We start from the raw sequence: 21,734 nt of genomic DNA on the forward strand, positions 1-21,734 counted from the left end.
GTGGCCTATGTGGCGACGCAGGCACACATAATGAAGCCGTTAATAGCGGTAGCATTAATCTCACTGTCGCTGTTTTTATAACGAGAAAGTGACCAGAAACCAGGTTCCTTTTTTAATGGAAGGATTTGTATGGAAAGTTGAATGAGATGTTGTCTTCCTTATAATAACCGCACAGAATTTTACCGCAACAGAGTAGGTCAACACCCTTCAATCACAAAAACTGATCGAAGATGAAATCACAGGATAATGTATAAATTGGCTACAATAAGTACAAGGACTTTTCAACCACCACATTGAGGTAGGCCTATTCCAGTGCTTGGATATCTGAGCTCCAAATGCAAGTTCAAATAGGCTACTTCAAGACCCATGTATTGTTTCAAATTGCAGGTGTGACGTGGAATAGAACATGAATTTGTCATGCTATTTCATGACCAATTCATATGGTGAAAAAAACCCACTAGGCTACGTCATTTATTGTCATTATATCCAGGGCAAGAGCACAATTGCACACAGTCGACTCGGGGTCCAATCCAAGGCACAAAAACACATGAAAACATGAACTCATGACCTTTATGCTTTCTCTTTTAAACCTACCGAGACCCTGCTGTAAATCAAGCAGACAACCACAGATGATCAACCTCAATTCGCCAGGGATATTAGATCCAACGTGGATCCAGGCACAACCGTCTTCACCGGCATAACGAATGACACACCAGAATATTCTGGACATTCCTCACAAACACCTTTTTTTTTTTTTACAGCACTTGGGCTGTTGTTACATTGCATGCACTATCACAACAGCTGTTAATCACTTGGGATGTTGTTACATTGCATGCACTATCACAACAGCTGTTAATCACTTGGCCGTCATTCGGAACAGTCCTTCCTGGATGAGATGATGTGTGAAACTATCACAATGTAATTAAACAGCTCTACTCCAAATGCACATCCAACAAGTATTATGCATAATTATTGAAGAACCACGTTAATGACAGTATCGATTTTAGGTTTTAAGTATCAAGGTATGCTGACTCTTTTGATTAGAAGCATTCAATTTTTCAATTGCATTTATTATTTTGGATTTGTGTACCCATGAAAATTGTTTTCATCACATAACTGTCACGGTTTTCTACGTGTGAAGGAGAGTCGGACCAAAATGCGGCGTGTAGATTGCGATCCATGTTTATTAAACTGAAGCAACACGAATCTAAATACAAACACTACAAAAACGTAACGAAAACAGCCTAATACTGGTGCACATACACACAGAACAAGGACATCAAGACACTAAGGACAATCGCCCACAAAACCCAACACCAAACAGGCTACCTAAATATGGTTCCCAATCAGAGACAATGACGAACACCTGCCTCTGATTGAGAACCATATCAGGCCAAACATAGAACTAGACAAACTAGACATGTAACATAGAATGCCCACCCAGCTCACACCCTGACCAACCAAAACATAGAAACATACAAAGCAAACTATGGTCAGGGTGTGACAATAACACTACATTTCTGAGATCTCAAAACTAACAACTGTCTGACAGCTAGATTTGGGATTGTTACAGGGTTCAAGTTCAATGCCTAATTTAACTGATTCATGCTTAATATATGATATAATGACAATTTATTAGCCTTTTAAAATGATAAACTTGGATTAGCTAACACTAGGTACCATTGGAACACAGGAGTGATGGTTGCTGATAATGGGCCTCTGTACGCCTATGTAGATATTCCATTAAACATCTACCATTTCCAGCTACAAAAGTTATTTACAACATTAACAATGTCGACACTGTATTTCTGATCAATTTGGTGTTATTTTAATGGACAAAAAATGTTTTTTCTTTCAACAACAAGGACATTTCTAAGTGACCCCAAACTTTTGAACGGTAGTGCATATATGTCCTTAATCAGTATAAAGGAATAAATGTTGCTTACTTGTTGAGCAAAATCTAAGATGTAATGTATCCTGATGTCTTCGCTTGCTGGTTCAGTAGGGCCCCCAGAGACAACTGCAGGTCTTGACTGGTGGTCTAGCAATCAGCAACCATCTTCTGGCAGACAGACCGCTCACTCTGAACAAGCAGGAGATGCTGCTCTTGCTTCTTCAGCTTTGCTGATTTAACAGCTTCTGGCAGATTGGCAGATCTGAAGACCTGATAGTTGTTCCTCTTGCACTGCCAGCACAGGTCTGTCCTGGGTTTAGTGCTTGAGATGTGGGGCAGAGATTTTCTCCACAGATTTCTTAAGGAAAGACAGCCCACCTTCACGTACCTCTGGAAAATACAGAAATAATGTGAGATCAATAAAAGTAGTGCCAATCGTGTTGGAGGTAAAGGAAATAATCTAAAGATGTTTTGTTTATGCTTTACATAACAGTTGTTGTCATCAATTCATTGTAGAGATGCCACACCACTGCTTTTGTCACAAGAGATGGCAGCAGCTTCCCACCAAAGTGATTGTGTCCTGGGTGGCTTCCTGGTATTATTATTGAATTATCCTCTGCATAGTTATTGATGAAGTTCACAACTCGCTGCAAGTCCTCATGCTTCAGGTGTAACCTGTGCTTGCTTGGGACAGCTCTCGCTTTGATAGGAGGCATTAGACCATTCTCCTTGTATGACTGGTGAGGAGAGCCAGGTGTGTTCTACAGGTCTTTCTGATGGGAGACATTAGACCATTCACCTTGTATGACTGGTGAGGAGAGACAGGCGTGTTCTACAGGTCTTTCTGATGGGAGGCATTAGACCATTCTCCTTGTATGACTGGTGAGGAGAGTCAGGTGTGTTCTACAGGTCTTTCTGATGGGAGGCATTAGACCATTCTCCTTGTATGACTGGTGAGGAGAGTCAGGTGTGTTCTACAGGTCTTTTTGATGGGAGACATTAGACCATTCTCCTTGTATGACTGGTGAGGAGAGTCAGGTGTGTTCTACAGGTCTTTCTGATGGGAGACATTGGACCATTCTCCTTGTATGACTGGTGAGGAGAGGCAGGTGTGTTCTACAGGTCTTTCTGATGGGAGACATTAGACCATTCTCCTTGTATGACTGGTGGAGGAGAGACAGGTGTGTTCTACAGGTCTTTCTGATGGGAGACATTAGACCATTCTCCTTGTATGACTGGTGAGGAGAGTCAGGTGTGTTCTACAGGTCTTTCTGATGGGAGACATTGGACCATTCTCCTTGTATGACTGGTGAGGAGAGGCAGGTGTGTTCTACAGGTCTTTCTGATGGAAGACATTAGACCATTCTCCTTGTATGACTGGTGAGGAGAGGCAGGTGTGTTCTACAGGTCTTTCTGATGGGAGACATTAGACCATTCTCCTTGTATGACTGGTGGAGGAGAGACAGGTGTGTTCTACAGGTCTTTCTGATGGGAGACATTAGACCATTCTCCTTGTGAGGAGAGACAGGCGTGTTCTGATGCTGAAAGACAAATTCCAAATACAAATATGTTAGCATTATTATACAATAGATGGCTGTAATCACCGTCAGACACACCTGGCTAACTTGATGAGTCATGTAAGCATCCGGCGAAGTGGAGTCTTTTGTTTAGACATGCTAGCTAAACAATGAACCATAATCCTGATCCATAGAGTACTAGCAATACAAACTGATTGTTATAGCTACCTAAAGTTAACCAAAGAGGTAAAATGTTAGCTAGTTAGCTAGCTAATGTTAGGCTATAACTAGCAATGCAATTGGCTCTCTGAGATAATATTACTACACACATCATACACAATGTTAGCTAGTGAGCCAGAAACCTAACGTCAGCTAGCTAGTTAACAGTAAGCTTTAACTTTGAGCGCTATGAGGGGCATCCTGGGAGTTGTCGTGGGTTCCTGCTCCAATATTTGCTGGTCTTCGAGCTGCAGGCATCAAAATTTCCTACTGAGCATTCCAGAGTGGCATATGTCATTGCCTTGCTCTCAGGACAGGCTCTGTCCTGGGCCACGGCCATATGGGAGCAGCAATCAGACATTTGTTTCAATGGGAAAAGCTTCACCCAGAAGATGAGTAGGGTTTTTGATCACCCCATCAGTGGCAGGAATGCTGCTCAAAGACTCATTGCGCTTTGGCAGGGCAGCCGGAGCGTAGCGGATTACGGCATTAATTTTCGGCTGCTCGCTGCTGAGAGTTGTTGGAATACAGAGGCACTTTACTCAGTCTTTCTGAACGGACTCAGCGAGGTTCTCAATGATGAACTGGCTTCCCGGGACAACCCTGACACTCTGGAAGAGCTTATTGTTCTGGCCATCCGGATTGAACACCGGCTTCGGAACGTTGTCATGACAGGACAGATGGATTCCCAAGTTGGTTCCAGTGTTTCTAGCTCTGCTAAGGGAAGCGATTATTCATTTGGGCCATTGCCTTATGCTTGGCCTGCTGGTCCGGTATCCCAAGTTCTCATTTCGGCTCTGGATCCCCCTGATATCCTTCCGAGGAGTAGTTGCAATTGGGACGAACAAGACTTTCCGCTCTGGAGAGAAGGCGCAGGATTAACGAGCAACGTTGCCAATACTGTGGACAGTCCGGAAATTTCCGGGCCTCCTGTCCCGAGCTGACGGGAGAACGGGTTTGACTCGTCAGTAAATGGGAGAATACCAGCGAGTCAGATACAGTCTCCAGCTGCCGACACGGCATGCACCTTGCTTCCAGCCAACATGCAGTGGGACAATGAGCAGTTGGACATTTCTGCTTTTATAGACTCTGGGGCTACCGGCTGTTTTCTGGATCGCACATTAGCTCGCCAACAGAAGCTGCCAGTCACTAAACTGGACACTCCGTTGTCGGTCACTGCACTGGATGGTCAACCCCTAGGGTCTGGGAAGGTGAAGCAACTCACCATGCCTATTCAGCTACGAGTTTTGGATGACCATGTGGAGCTTATCCAGTTTCATCTGGTGCACTCTGAACTTCCCCTGGTTCTTGGACATCCGTGGCTTTCCACCCATAATCCTCAGATTGACTGGCCTTCAGGAAGAGTTCTGGGATGGAATCTTTCATGCCAATTCACCTGCCAGCAAATCTCAAGACCTTTCCGGTCCTGCTCGTCTGAAGACTTCCAACTCTAGTGTTCCTCTGGCTGGGAGTTACAAGCCTGATCTTTCCTGCGTACCTCGGGATTACTGGGATTTGGGTCAGGCCTTCAGCAAATAAAGGGCCAGCAAACAACCTCCTCACATTCCCTATGATTGTGCCATCAACCTCCTGCATCCAGGCCAGACGGTCTGGCTTCCCTACTAGGGACCTGCCTCTATGCATAGAATCTAGGAAGTTGACCGTGTGCAATGCCATAAGAATAGTCCTCCTGAAATTAGTCCATCACAGCCTTTTCCCTCTGACCTTTGTCGATAGCGCCTGATAAATTCAGGGCAGCAATGTTATTGAGAGCAGTAGCAACATATTTGCAGTTCTCCATGGCTAACGTGATATATTTCAGAAAAAAACTGCAGTAGAAAGGATTACACATAACGAACAGTTCATTTTATAGACACAAGATGCTGCACCGCAGAACAATCTGAAAATCATCTCTCAGCATATCCAGCCCCTCATTATCTCAGCCAATCATGGCTAGAGGGAAGGTTCCTGGCTTCTTCTGTGGCTAAACCAACTAGACTCGTAATTTACTAACTTTCTTTGTATTTACAGATGGCCTACATGTTTGTTGTTAAGGCACATGAAAGTTCAAATGTTCCAGAAGGCATTTCTGCCAAAAAACACATTTTGAGAAGAAAATCTAATAAACATTCAAATGTCTTTCCTGTAAAGTCGTGACTTGTGACATACGCCTAGTTTCCTGAAACAAGTCACATATTATTACGATTCAACCCCATAGGCTTTTTGTAACTATAACTAATCCAACTAGAGTAGATATCGATTGTGATACTTATTAATAAGTGACTGAGTAAGATATGGGGGATATACATACCCAGGGAACATCAGCTCTGAAGGCTTTTTCTGCTTCTACAACAGTAAGCCAGAGGAGTCATTTATCACTTCCAAGTCTGTGCCCCATCTCGTTTGCAGTAATTAAAGGGGGCCCATCAGAAACGTCCAACAGGTCTGAATCACCAAATCACCTCGTCTCTCCACCACCTCCAAGCTACGGCGTCGCATTAAATCAAGCAAGAGGAACATTTCCCAAGGCAGCCAGTGGCTTTTAATTTCCTGAAGAACCTTAAAATATCATTCATTTCCAGAACTACACGTGCATTTTTTTTTTTCAAAGTCCCATAAATCAATAGTGTGGCCTGACTGCAATAATTATAACAGGTTAACATGTAATTTCCAGGCTGAGAGGGCTGCCAGAATGCAGAGGCGATGGCTAAGTTTTAGTATATGCAAACGAGGGAATTCAAATAGTGTGCTGAGGTAATAATACATGGGAGCAGGTAACAAGGTTTGGCCGATGAATTCTGAATACAAAAGTGGTTGATCTTCCATAAAGCAAAGGAATTCAGCATGTACTCTAATTAGTTATGGGAAGTCTATTATGTTCTAGTGGCAGAACTACTGTCCTTGAAAAGGGAATTTATTTACAGTACCATGTTGTGTTGGCTTTCTGGAATGGAAATGCATCCTGGAGTGGTCCAAAATGTTAACACCTCACACCCTCTCTTTCTCCCCCTCCCCCTCTCACTCTCTCCCCTTCTCTCATCCCCACTCCTCCATCTCTCATCCCTCTTTATTTCTGCATGTCTTTCTCTATCTCCCTAATCTCTATATCTCTTCTTCATCTCAGTTGTTATCCTTGTTACCTCTTCCTCCCACCTGTCATCTTTCTCTGCAACATCTCTCTTTTTCACCCTCTTTCACTTGCCAATCTCTCCTTTACTCATCCCCTCTTGTCTCTCTCATCTCCCCCGGTCTACACCTGCTTATCCCGTCCCTCTTAAATCCTCCCTTTCCATCATTCTCTTGGACTTTTTTAGGGTGGAGTGGGAGAGGTTTCACAGAAGGGTATTGTGGTGTTTTTTAGGTAAGTCTCAATAGAAGACATCAAAAGTTAAATCCTTTTCTCTTCTGTCTCCTCCAGCTCCAGACCGGGCAGACCTCCTAAGAGGAGCCAGAGTGTGACATCACCAGAGAACCCACACATCATGCCACACTCTGTCCCCGGCCTCATGTCCCCTGGAACATTCCCATCCTCAGGTGTGTACTGTAGTTACACACAAACAAACAGGCATATACATAAGCACATGCGTTTTTATATGCTGCATGTATACACACACACACATTTGTACTCTTACACACACACTAAGGTGTTTACACACAAACACACTCTTGCCACTGAAACAATCCTCCATACCCTCAACATCCCCACAGCACTCCCCGCCTCCCTCTAATCTGTCCTCTTAAAGGCAAGCAGAGCGAAGTGACACATGCAAACACACCACTACCAGTCGCTCATTTCAACTCTTTTACACAAAACTGATCCTAAACTCAGAGAAAGAGAGAAAGAGCGAGAGAGAGAGAGAGAGAGAGAGAGAGAGACCGAGGGAGATGCCAGTCCAATAAATTGTAGTGGCATCCTTTTCTCTCTGATTATTTTCAGTAGATGTTGCGTTTCGCCTTGAGAGCATTCTAATTAGTGTGATTAATTCCACTCCACTGGTGTATGTACATAGGCATGGTTGATGCTAAAGCAAGCTTTATCACCACAAGAATCAACAACAACCGTTTGTTCCCAAATGCGCCCCCGGGCGAGTCTTATTGCAGCTAATGCTTTTGTTCTGTTTGTGGCTGGTTGCATTGTGACGGCTTTGATGTAAGTGCTCTGATTTACATATTTATTTTCCTTTTTCCTTCTTTACTAATATTGTACCGTGATTAGGGTTTTCTTTACTCTTATTTTTGCTATATTAAACCAAGCAGAAAGAAACCCTGACAACTACAGTGCATATCATTTGCTATGTTTTCTCCGCAACCTTACAAGTTTGCCTCCAAGATTTTGCTGCACTCGAGTAGTTCTGAAAAGCTTCCTGCCTTACATACGTACACATTGTCTCATCTCTTTCTTTCAAAGCCAGAATAAAAACATGCATCTGAGAAGTGTTTCAAATTCAATAGCAGACACAAATTGGCTACGTCCTTAATAATGGAGGCTCACAGATCAACGCCCAGCATTGAACTCTGGGAGTGTGGTGATGTCACAGACTCCATGTGTCTTGTTTGGACTCAAAGGCTATTTGGAACAGCAAAGATGAGAAAGCCATGGTTTTATTTAGTGGAACATAAAGCAACAGAACAGCCTTTTGATATCCCTCCCCTTTAAGCCTGGAGGGAGTCTATGATCTTGACATTTAGTCAGGGTATTCAGGGGAGAGAGATAAAGTAATAGAGTTGTTTTTTTTTGGTGCAACTGCCTTTCTGTTTGTGGCTGCAAAAGCCAAGATGGCTGAACTTTCTCCCTAACTGGCTTCTGTGGATTGATTATTGTACATATTTAAGGACAAGTTCGTAACAAAGTTACCACAATTTACACTTCAAAATGATGCAACGTGATCATATAGATCAGACGTATTTTATTTTACTAGCAATGGAACACACGTTCTTGTATGTGTCCGAACACATTAATCGATCCATCACAAAACTGACACATTGCACACTGTCGTGAATGGTTATGGCAGGTGGCACGTCATACTCCACCCAGCACCAAAACGGCTTCAAAACCAATGGATTCCCTTTAAAAAGCATTAGCCAAATATTTGGTTATTCCATGTACTGGGTAACGGATAACACACTGCGTCGTTAATACGTGCAGCAAAAAAAGAGAGAATAAAATAACATGTTTTGTACACAGTGGCATGTAATTGTTGCTCCTGATGTTAGATTTACAAATTAAGTTCCCCATCGATCTCTCCGCTGACTACCCAGTCCCCCCGTCTTCGCCGAGCAGGTGACTCCAATTAACAAAAACGAGCCCGGAAAATTCACCCCATGATGCATTGCACCAAATCCGGCAAATCACCCAATAACCTAATCTCCCATGGCTGCCTGGGGGCTTTAAGTGAAGTGCCATAACTAATGCATGGAAACTCCACTCACTGTAATATACGTCTTGTTTGGGGCGGTGGTTTGTTTGTTTTAATTTCCCACAGCAAGCTTTTCAAAGGTTGACAGAGATTGTTCAACCAATCTTTGAAAATGGGCACTTTTGATGTTTTGCGAAAGTTTGAATGTATGCTTTCCTCCCAATGAATCAGGCACTCATCTTTTGAGAGAATTTTTATGTGAGAGACATTCTTGATATGTGTATGTTTTGCACCTTACACCAGTGCCGCTTGCTGTGGTTTCCATTTAATGAAACACCCTTTATGTATTTGTGTGTGTGTGTGCGTGCGTGTGTGTGTGTGTGCGTGTGTGTGTGCGTGCGTGCGTGTGTGCGTGCGTGCGTGCGTGCGTGTGTGCGTGCGTGCGTGCGTGTGTGCGTGCGTGCGTGCGTGTGTGTGTGTGTGTGTGCGTGCGTGTGTGTGTGTGTGTGTGTGTGTGCGTGCGTGTGTGTGTGTGTGCGTGTGTGTGTGTGTGTGCGTGTGCTTTCGCACACTTTTGTGTGCACGTTTTTGTATTTATTTTTTAACCTTTATTTAACCAGGCAAGTCAGTTAAGAACACATTCTTATTTGCAATGACGGCCTACCCCTGGCCAAATCCTCGCCTAACCCAGACAACGCTGGGCCAATTGTGCTCCGCCCTACGGGACTCCCGATTACGACCGGTTGTGATACAGCCCGGGATCAAACCAGGGTATGTAGTGACGCCTCTAGCACGGAGATGCAGTGCCTTAGACCGCTGCGCCACTCTGGAGTTTGTGCGTGTTCATGTGGGTGTGGGTGCCCTCCAGATACAAATAAAGTGACATTACACAGTAGATAAAGCACTGCCTTTCTATACAGAGAAGGGCAAAAGAGCTGCAAAAGTCCATCTTTCTTTTGTGTACCGATGAGGAGTTAATACTGATTTTATGTAATTGAATTGCACACGCTGGTGTTACGGAGGGCTGTGGCATCAGGGTGGGCGTTTGTTGTAAGAGAGAAATGTTCTGACATTGGGGGCAGGTTATGGGCAGCTTCGCATGTTAATTAACGATGAAGATCCTGACAATATGCAGAGGCATGGCAGCATTCAGCCAGTCGAGGCTGCCACTTCCTTTGCATATTAATAGACGCTTCATTATTATTTAATATGACAGCTGCTTCGAGGGCTACTATCAGACCTCGTCACCGTTATTCCCCGTTTTCCAACTCTCCTTCCGTGATATTCTCCATTTGTTGAAATGGGGCGGCGCTCAGCAAAATGCCATTTTTCTTCCAGCTGGTGTGGTGTGGCCGACTCTGTACAACGCAACACTGGATCATGTGCATTATGCACCAAATTAAAGGAAATGGACTGAAGCAGCGATGGACTGACTACCTGGTCCAATGAGAAGCACACATTTTGTCTTTCCTGTTAATGATTTTTTTCAAACGTTGCCTGCCCTAATGAACATGACCCTGTTGTGCTGTTTGTTTGTGGCCAAAGAGGATTGTCTCTGTGTGTGTCTATGAGATGAGTCTGGCTGTCTGAATTTTCAAAGGTGACTTTGAAGGAATCCATGATGTCGGGATCATTTTGTTTGCAAAGTAATGAATGCAGATTAGGAGTAGGGAGTGGGATGGGCCGTTCATCATTTAGAATCCATGATGTCGGGATAATTTTGTTTACATAGTAATGAATGCAGATTAGGAGTCAGGAGTGGGATGGGCCGTTCGACATTTAGAATCCATGATGTCGGGATCATTTTGTTTACATAGTAATGAATCCAGATTAGGAGTCGGGAGTGGGATGGGCCGTTCGACATTTAGAATCCATGATGTCGGGATCATTTTGTTTACATAGTAATGAATCCAGATTAGGAGTCGGGAGTGGGATGGGCCGTTCGACATTTAGAATCCATGATGTCGGGATCATTTTGTTTGCATAGTAATGAATGCAGATTAGGAGTCGGGAGTGGGATGGGCCGTTCGACATTTAGAATCCATGATGTCGGGATCATTTTGTTTACATAGTAATGAATCCAGATTAGGAGTAGGGAGTGGGGTGGGCCGTTCGACATTTAGACGTCCAGTCATTTTAATAGTTTGGAGATCTTGATACCTCCTTATTAGATTGAGTGTTAGGTGGGTGCGAGTTGCTGTATGAGAAAGTGACAATTGATCAGCTGAAATGAAACAATTATAGGAACAAAGGTTTCGATTTATAGAGTCTGTCACATGTTCTATGAAGATAGTGTGGGGGTCGGAAGGAGGGGGGTCGGGGTGGGTGGGTGGACAGTGTGATGGATTGAAAATGATAAAGAGGATAATCTACCTGTTTGAAACCATCTGCCTCAAATGAGACCAAGTCCGTTTAGATCCGCCTCTTGGCAGATCTTGGTAAATTTGCCAGTTTTTGTAAAACTTGTAAAATGTTCTGCCAAAAAGTGTCTCTTGGCAGACACGCCTTTCAGTAATTTCTCTCAACATCACAATGGATTATATCGCTGATGATTTGATCATATTTTTTATTCACAATAATCACTGAGTAGACAAAACATTAGGAACAACTGCTCTTTCCATGACATATACTGACCAGGTGAATCCAGGTGAAAGCTATGATCCCTTATGGATGTCACTTGTTAAATCCACCTCAGTCAGTGTACATGAAGGGGAGGAGACAAGTTAAAGAAGGATTTTAAGTCTTGAGACAATTGTGTATGTGTGGTATTCAGAGGATGAATGGGCAAGACAAAAGTTTTAAGTGCCTTTGAACAGGGTATAGGTGCCAGGCCCACCAGTTTGTGTCAAGAACTGTAATCCTGCTGGGTTTTTCCACGCTCAACAGTTTCCCATGTGTATCAAGAAAGGCCCACCACTCATAGGACATCCAGCCAACTTGACATAACTGTGTGAAGCTTTGGAGTCAACATGGGCCAGCATCCCTGTGGAACGCTTTCGACACCTCCTAGAACCTATGCCCCGAAGAATGTAGGCTGTTCTGAGGGCAAACGGGGGGGGGTCAACTCAATATGAGGAAGGTGTTCTGAATATTTGGTATACTCAGTGTACGTCAGTACTACACTGTGGGTGAAAGATACATTCCAAATGCGTACATCACAATGCATCAGAGATATGCTGAACTCTAACAGTCCTTGGAGCTGCACCTGATTTGTGGAGGAATTTATTTTAGCAACAGCCCCGGAGGTGATTTCAATATTTACTCTGTAGTCTGCTCTGCATACGTCTCATTTGGAAAACAGTTGACTCTCAGCCATTAGACAGAAATTAAAGGTGACCTTCAGGCTGGGCAGTGGCCACATTTATTATGTGGAGAGAAGTATCACCTTCTTACCAAGCCTCTCTCTGTGTGTGTGTGTGTGTGTGTGTGTGTGTGTGTGTGTGTGTGTGTGTGTGTGTGTGTGTGTGTGTGTGTGTGTGTGTGTGTCGTTTCTATGCATATGGAACAGCAGAGCAGCCAGTGCAAATGAGAGGGACCTCAGTGACAAGATGTGTACTGTTTGTCAATATGGTCCCAATACATTTTAAGATGCAAACAAGGCTGTAAATGATATGCACCTCCATGTCAGTGGCTCAGAGTGGCTATTGCCATCTGCATATCTGCTGCTTGAGAGAGGAGTTTAGTGTGTGTACATTTATGTGTGTGTGTTGTGAATTAGAGGTACATGTTCCATTTCTGCCTCTCCTTGTACTTACGTCACACAGCTAATAGCTGCTCTCGAGTCACGCCTCTGAAATGTGACAGCTAAGATAGACTCATATGTTGGCTTGTCCTGTCAAGAGTCTACATGTCAACCAAATTCCCTATGTACACCGTATGTTGTTTCAGGACAGATTTTTTTTAAATCGTTCAGCGGCAGACCATTTTACCTCAACGTTTTGGTTGAACTGCTATTTAATGGAATGTAGTATCTACAGTTGAAGTCGGAAGTTTACATACACCTTAGCCAAGTACATTTAAACTCAGTTTTTCACAATTCCTGACATTTAATCCAAGGTCAGTTAGGATCACCACTTTATTTTAAGAATGGGAAATGTCAGAATAATAGTAGAGAGGATGATTTATTTCAGCTTTTATTTCCTTCATCACATTCCCAGTGGGTCAGAAGTTTACATACACTCAATTAGTATTTGGTAGCATTGCCTTTAAATTGTTTAACTTGGAGAGTTAAAGAGAGGGATATCTTCAACCACCAACTTACCTTCCTTAGACAAGGCCGAGTATAGCCCACAAAGATCTTCGCTACGGCACAACCCAAGGGGGGGAAGGCCTGTAATAGAGTTAGAGACAGAGCATTCCAGTGGAGAGAGGGGAACCGGCCAGGCAGAGACAGCAAGGGCGGAGTCAGGTTTGTAGGCAGGTAACGGAGTCTCACTTTTTCAGTTCTGCCCACAAATTTTCCATAGGATTGAGGTCAGGGCTTTGTGATGGCCACTCCAATACCTTGACTTTGTTATCCTTAAGTCATTTTGTGTCCCACATATCCCAGAGAGGTTAAGCCATTTTGCCACAACTTTGGAAGTATCCTTGGAGTCATTGTCCATTTGGAAGACCCATTTGCGACCAAGCTTTAACTTCCTGACTGATGTCTTGAGATGTTGCTTCAATATATCCACATAATTTTCCTACCTCATGATGCCATCTCTTTTGTGAAGTGCACCAGTCCCTCCTGCAGCTAAGCACCCCCACACCATGATGCTGCCACCCCAGTGCTTCACAGTTGGGATGGTGTTCTTCGGCTTGCAAGCCTTCCCCTTTTTCCTCCAAACATAACAATGGTCATCATGGCCAAGCAGTTATATTTGTGTTTCATCAAACCAGAGGACATTTCTCCAAAAAGTTGCAAACCATAGTCTGGCTATTTTATGGCGGTTTTGGAGCAGTGGCTTCTTCCTTGCTGAGTGGCCTTTCAAGTTATGTCGTTACAGGATTCGTTTTACTGTGGATATAGATACTTTTGTGCCTGCTTCCTCCAGCATCTTCACAAGGTCCTTTGCTGTTGTTCTGGGATTGATTTGCACTTTTCACACCAAAGTACATTCATCTCTAGGAGACAGAACGTGTCTCCTTCCTAAGCGGTATGACGGCTGTGCTGTCCCATGGTGTTTATATTTGGGTACTATTGTTTGTACAGATGAAAGTGGTACCTTCATGCGTTTGGAAATTGCTCCTAACCGACTTGCCAAGACTATAGTTTGTTAACAACAAATGTGTGGAGTAGTTGAAAAACGACTGCAACCTACTGTAAGTGTATGTAAACTTCCGACTTCAACTGTAAATGTTAGCTACAGACCATTTCCTTTATAAACTGTTTCCTTCATACAACTGTTTTCCTTTACCCTTCTGGTCTCATGGACCTAGGTTGCACGCTTTTCATCTCAGTGATATCTGCATCATTGAATGTGGAAAACTGTACTCAAGTCCTGCTTTGTTAACTGTATCCGAATTTGGTTACAGGATATTTAAATAAATAATGCTCTCATAGATTTTGTTTCGCCCTGGCCCTTTACGTAGGTGAAATTTGTTGATGAGCCTTTGTTCTTTCTGTATAACACTGTTTCTATTGCAAAATATATTGCAAAATCCTAAATTAGCTGTGTGACCATAGTACCCTCCAAGTTCACCATTAAGCTTGGGGCCCTAGGTCTGGACCCCGACCTGTGCAACTGGGTCCTGGACTTGGAGAAGGTAGGAAACAACAGCTACACTTTGCTGATCCTCAACACAGGGGCCCCACAAGTGTGCGTGCTCAGCCCCCTCCTGTACTCCCTGTTCACCACAACAGTGACAAGACAGCCTACAGGGAGGTGGTGAGAGCCCTGTCAGATTGGTTCCAGGAAAATAACCTCTCCCTCAACGTCAACAAAACAAAGGAGCTGATTGTGGACTTCAGGAAACAGCAAAGGCAGCACTTGTCTATCCACATCGACGGAACCGCAGTGGAGAAGGTGGAAGCTTCAAGTTCCTCGGCGTTCACATCACTGACACACTGAAATGGTCCACCCACACAGACAGTGTGGTGAAGAAGGTGCAACAGTGCCTCTTCAACCTCAGGAGGCTGAAGAAATGTGGCTTGGCCCCTAAGACCCTCACAAACTTTTACAGATGCACAATCAAGAGCATCCTGTCAGGCTGTATCGCCGCCTGGTACGGCAACTGCACCGACCACAACCGCAGGGCTCTCCAGAGGGTGGTGTTGTCTGCCCAACACATCACCGGGGGCACACTGCCTGCCCTCCAGGACACCTACAGCACCCGATGTCATAGGAAGGCCAAAAACATAATCAAGGACATCAACCACCCGAGCCACGGCCTGTTCACCCCGCTATCATCCAGAAGGCGAGGTCAGTACAGGTACATCAAAGCTGGGACATAGAGACTGAAAAACAGCTTGAATGAGTAGGTTTTCTAAAACTTTTGACCAGTGTGTATGTGTGTGGAGAGTGATTGTGCTGGCATGTGTGTGTATGCAAGTGTGTAACTGGCCAAGATAAAGCAAAGCAGTGCAACGCAGTGCGACACAATCAACAACACAGAGTTACACATGGAATAAACAAAACATACAGTCAATAACACAATAGGAAAATAGTCTATATACAGTGTGTGAAAATGAGGTAAGATAAGGGAGGTTAGGCAATAAATAAACCATAGTGGTGAAATAATTACAATTTAGCATTACACTGGAGTGATAGATGTGCAGAAGATGAATGTGCAAGTAGAGATACTGGGGTGCAAAGGATTAAAAAAAATAACAGTATGGGGATGAGGTAATTGGATGGGTTATTTACAGATGGGCTATGTATACAGAGAAAAGAGTCGGCCCGAGAATTGAACCCTGTGGCACCCCCATAGAGACTGCCAGAGGTCCGGACAACAGGCCCTCCGATTTGACACACTGAACTCTGTCTGAGAAGTAGTTGGTTAACCAGGTGAGGCAGTCATTTGAGAAACCAAGGCTGTTGAGTCTGTCGATAAGAATGTGGTGATTGACAGAGTCGAAAGCCTTGGCCAGGCCTATGAATACAGCTGCACAGTATTGTCTCTTATCGATGTAGGTTATGATATTGTTTAGGACCTTGAGCGTGGTAATGAGACATGATGTGTCGGACATTGAAACCATGCCTACCCCCACACTCATCTTTCACAACTTCTCTTCACGACTCGGCCAGAGGGTTTCCAATATCCTCAAATATTTGTTCCTGCGTCAAAGGGCTAGCCGTGCTGCTCTGTTGTCGGCCAACTGTCATTTGCCTATGTCCCTCTTTGTGGCACTTGACCATATAACTGGGCAGTAGTCCAACAAAACTAGGGCCTATAAGACTTGTTTGTTTATAGAAATGTAAAGAAAGCAGAGCAACGCTTTATCACAGAAGGACCTATCCCCCCGTCTTAGCTACCGTTGCATGTATATGTTTTGACCATGACAGTTTGCATTCCAGGGAGTTTACACCTAGCAGTTCAATCACCTGTACTTGCTCAATTTCCACATTATTCAAAAACACACATCCTGTTTGCAAGTCCCATAATACGTTGTTTAGACTGACTCTTTGTGCAGTAGTCGTGTTTAAAATGCTTTTTAAATTACTATCGCATCTCTGTACCCAACACATACAATTATCTGGAAGGTCCAGATAATTGTACCCATAAAGTACCCAATTCTCTTACTTGAGTAAAAGTAAAGATTAATTCATAGAAAATGACTCAAGTAAAAGTGAAAGTCACCCAGTAAAATACTACTTGAGTAAAAGTCTAAAAATATTTGGTTTTAAATATAGTTAAGTATCAAAAGTTAAAGTATATATATATTTTTAAATGTCTTTATATTAAGCAAACCAGACAGCACAATGTTCTTGCTTTTTTAATGTACGGATAGCCAGGGGCACAGTTCAACACTCAGACAAAATTCACAAACTAAGTGTTTAGTGAGTCTACCAGATCAGGTGCAGTAGGGATGACCAGGGTTGTTCTCTTGATAAGTACATGAATTAGACAATTTTCCGGTACTTTTGGGTGTCAGGGAAAACGTAAGGAGTAAAAAGTACATTATTTTCTTTAGGAATGTAGTAAAAGTTATAATAATAGTTATCATATTAATAGTAAAGTAAAGTACAGATACCCCTTAAGTAATACTTAAGTATTTTTACTTAAGTACTTTACACCACTGGGAAGGTCCCTAGGTCAAGTAGTGAATTTCAAACACAGATTCAACCACAAAGACCAGGGAGGTTTTCCAATGCCTCACAAAGAAAGGCACCTATTGGTAGATTGGTCAAAACAATAGCAGGCACTGAATATCCCTTTGAGCATGGTGAAGTTATTCATCACACTTTGGATGGTGTATCAGTACACCCAGTCACTACAAAGATACAGGAGTCCTTCCTAACTCAGTTACCGGAGAGGAAGGAAACCGCTCAGGGAATTCACCATGAGGCCAATGGTGACTTGAAAACAGTTGCAAAGTTTAATGGCTGTGATAGGATAAACATGAGGATGGATCAACAACATTGTAGTTACTCCACAATACTAACCTAAATGACAACGTGAAAAAAAGGAAGCCTGTACAGAATCAAAATACACTTTGTCATTGTGTGTATCAATAATCCATTTACAATTCAAGCTCTAACACACTCCTTCCGTGGCCTCCTACTGCTCTTAAACGCTAGTAAAACCAAATGCATGCTTTTCAACCGTTCGCTGCCTGCACCCACACGCCCGACTAGCATCACCACCCTGGATGGTTCCGATCTAGAATATGTGGACATCTATAAGTACCTAGGCGTCTGGCTAGACTGTAAACTCTCCTTCCAGACTCATATCAAACATCTCCAATCCAAAATCAAATCTAGAGTCGGTTTTCTATTTCGCAACAAAACCTCCTTCACTCACGCCGCCAAACTTACCCTAGTAAAACTACAAAATAGCTTCCAATACTCTACTCAGCAAACTAGATGCAGTTTATCACAGTGCCATCCGTTCTGTTACTAAAGCACCTTATACCACCCACCACTGTGACCTGTATGCTCTAGTCGGCTGGCCCTCGCTACATATTCGTCGCCAGACCCACTGGCTCCAGGTCATCTACAAGTCCATGCTAGGTAAAGCTCCGCCTTATCTCAGTTTACTGGTCACGATGGCAACACCCACCCGTAGCACGCGCTCCAGCAGGTGTATCTCACTGATCATCCCTAAAGCCAACACCTCATTTGGCCGCCTTTCGTTCCAGTACTCTGCTGCCTGTGACTGGAACGAATTGCAAAAATCGCTGAAGTTGGAGACTTTTATTTCCCTCACCAACTTTAAACATCTGCTATATGAGCAGCTAACCAATCGCTGCAGCTGTACATAGTCCATCTGTAAATAACCCACCCAATTCACCTACCTCATCCCCATACTGTTTTTATTTATTTACTTTTCTGCTCTTTTGCACACCAGTATCTCTACCTGCACATGACCATCTGATCATTCATTACTAAATTGTAATTATTCGCTCCTATGGCCTATTTATTGCCTACCTCCTCATGCCTTTTGTACACACTGTATGTAGACTCCTTTTTTTCTACTGTGTTATTGACTTGTTTATTGTTTACTCCATGTGTAACTCTGTGTTGTTGTCTGTTCACACTGCTATGTTTTATCTTGGCCAGGTCGCAGTTGTAAATGAGAACTCTTTCTCAACTAGCCTACCTGGTTAAATAAATGTGTTCTCAACTAGCCTACCTGGTTAAATAAAGGTGTTCTCAACTAGCCTACCTGGTTAAATAAAGGTGTTCTCAACTAGCCTACCTGGTTAAATAAAGGTGTTCTCAACTAGCCTACCTGGTTAAATAAAGGTTAAATTAAAAACTAAAAACAACAACAAAATGTGGAAAAAGTGATAAGGGATATGAATACTTTCTTAAGGCACTGTACACACGCACACAAACACACACTTCCACGCACATACAACAACCCCCCGCCCATAAACAGAAATAATGGCATGCCATCGCATATATGTTTTCCTGAATTAATCTGTTCCTATCAAAGCACACAGTGACGTCAATACAGTGTTAGTTGGGAGAGAGAGAGCCAGCAACACGTTCATAGCAATCACATGTACAAAACAACATCTCGTCTACTTGGTAACCTGCTGCAAAGCTATTTCATGTCATAAGATGTCTACCAGCCAGTGGGGGAACAGGCTGCGTAGAGTTACACAGTAACGTTGTGATGTTGTCAGCAGCATGAAATGCTCCTCTCATAGAACATGGGACTGGTATTTTGTGTTTGGGGATATTTGTCATGTTTGTGATCCATGCTACGCCAACATGTTTTCCGTTCAAGTATTTATGTTTTAATACAGTATATAATAAGTTTGTAATTAAACATATATACACTACTGTTCAAAAGTTTGTGGTCACTTAGACATGTCCTTGTGCTTGAAAGAAAAGCACATTTTTTGGCCATTAAAATAACATCAAATTGATCAGAAATACAGTGTAGACATTGTTAATGTTGTAAATGACTATTGGAGCTGGAAACGGCAAATTTTTAATGGAATATCTACATAGGCGTACAGAGGCCCGTTATCAGCAACCATCACTCCTGTGTTCCAATGGCACGTTGTGTTAGCCAATCCAAGTTTATCATTTTAAAATGCAAATTGATCATTAGAAAACCCTTTTGCAATTATGTTAGCACAGCTGAAAACTATTATCCTGATTAAATAATCAATAAAACTGGCCTTCTTTAGACTAGTTGAGTGTCTGAAGCATCAGCATTTGTGGGATTCAGCTACAATAGTCATTTACAACATTAACAATGTCTACACTGTATTTCTGATCAATTTTATGTTGTTTTAATTGTACAAAAAAATTGATTTTCTTTCAAAAACAAGGACATTTCTAAGTGACCCCAAACTTTTGAACGGAAGTGTATGTACAGTTGTATTCTTGATGTATGTACTGTACATATTCAGTATGTAATATGCTGTATGTATGCATGAATGGTTCTCTTATCTCTCTGACGTTCCGACAACACATGTAGAAGGTCTTCAGGTTATATTTGTATGATGCCCTTTCTTTTCATGCGTACATATTTCGTGATACTGTAGGATACAGACAGAAGAGTAACAAGAAGTATGTGACAGAATGGCAGTGGGACTGGGGTACACAGGTGTATATGTGCTGTAGGAAGATGCTCTAACCTCTAGACCAGGAATAGGCAACTAGATTCAGCCATGGTCCGAGTGGATGGTCGGGGCCTTGAACATGATTATAATCATTTGTACACAGCAAATTGCCCGAACACTTTATGATAAAGTTCCATAATAAATGTATATTTGTAAATGCTTGTTGTTCATTATGTGTGAATAATTCCTAAGATCATTCACACGATGTTTAATATAAAACCTTTTTAAAAGCCTTTAAAAAAGATGCCGCCGCCCCTCGTTCTAGACCCACGAAGTATAGCATTCTAAGTGTGTATCTAACTGTGTCCTGTTCTCTCTGGTGCGGGGTGTCCAGGGCTGACAGCAGCGGCGGCGGCAGCTGCCAACGCGGCCATCGCCGAGGCCATGAAGGTGAAGAAGATCAAGCTGGAGGTGATGAGCAGCTACCACAGCAACGCCAACCAGCATGGGGCCGATGGCGAGAACGGAGATCTCAGCTCCAGCGTGGGTGAGTCAGTCAGTGTGACCTTCATACACACAGATGCAAGTGCACATGAACACTCACACAAAGACATGCATCCAGATGTCAATGCAGGTATGAATACATATGCAGACGCACACACACACACACACACACACACACACACACACACACACACACACACACACAAACACACACACACACACACACACACAGAGACACACATACACACACACACACACACACAGACACACACACACACACACACACACACACACACACACACACACACACACACACACACACAGAGACACACATACACACACACACACACACACACACACACACAGACGGAGACACACACACACACACACACACACACACACACACACACAAAGACATGCATCCAGATATCAATGCAGGTATGAATACATATGCAGACGCACAGACACAGACACAGACACAGACACACACACACACACACACACACACACACACACACACACACACACACACACACACACACACACACACACACACACACACACACACACACAGACAGAGACACACACACACACACACGCACTCACACAAAGACATGCTTCCAGATATCAATGCAGGTATGAATACATATGCACACACACACACACACACACACACACACACAGAGACACACACACACACACAGAGACACACACACACACACAGAGACAGACACACACACACACACACACACACAGACAGACACACTCACACAAAGACATGCATCCAGATGTCAATGCAGGTATGAATACATATGCAGACGCACAGACACAGACACACACACACACACACACACACACACACACACAGAGACAGACACACACACACACACACACACACAGACAGACACACTCACACAAAGACATGCATCCAGATGTCAATGCAGGTATGAATACATATGCAGACGCACAGACACACACACACACACACACACACACACACACACACACACACACACACACACACACACACACACACACACACACCACACACACACGCATAAGCAAGGCGAGGATAA

General features: G+C 43.3%; 1 protein-coding gene across 2 annotated transcripts in view; it reads left to right on the forward strand.

Annotated features, from left to right (window-relative positions):
• Window positions 1-21,734, forward strand: part of dachd (dachshund d) — a 322,323-nt gene that overhangs the window by 168,604 nt on the left and 131,985 nt on the right. For both annotated transcript variants that reach the window (XM_036958501.2, XM_036958502.2), the window contains exons 2-3: window positions 7,049-7,164; window positions 20,549-20,701. In XM_036958501.2, coding sequence (XP_036814396.1) covers window positions 7,049-7,164; window positions 20,549-20,701 — 269 coding nt within the window. The remainder of the gene's footprint in view (window positions 1-7,048; window positions 7,165-20,548; window positions 20,702-21,734) is intronic.

Source organism: Oncorhynchus mykiss, chromosome 22 (genome assembly GCF_057628025.1).
Source record: "Oncorhynchus mykiss isolate SJ-2025 chromosome 22, ASM5762802v1, whole genome shotgun sequence".
NCBI classification, from domain to species: Eukaryota; Metazoa; Chordata; class Actinopteri; order Salmoniformes; family Salmonidae; genus Oncorhynchus; species Oncorhynchus mykiss.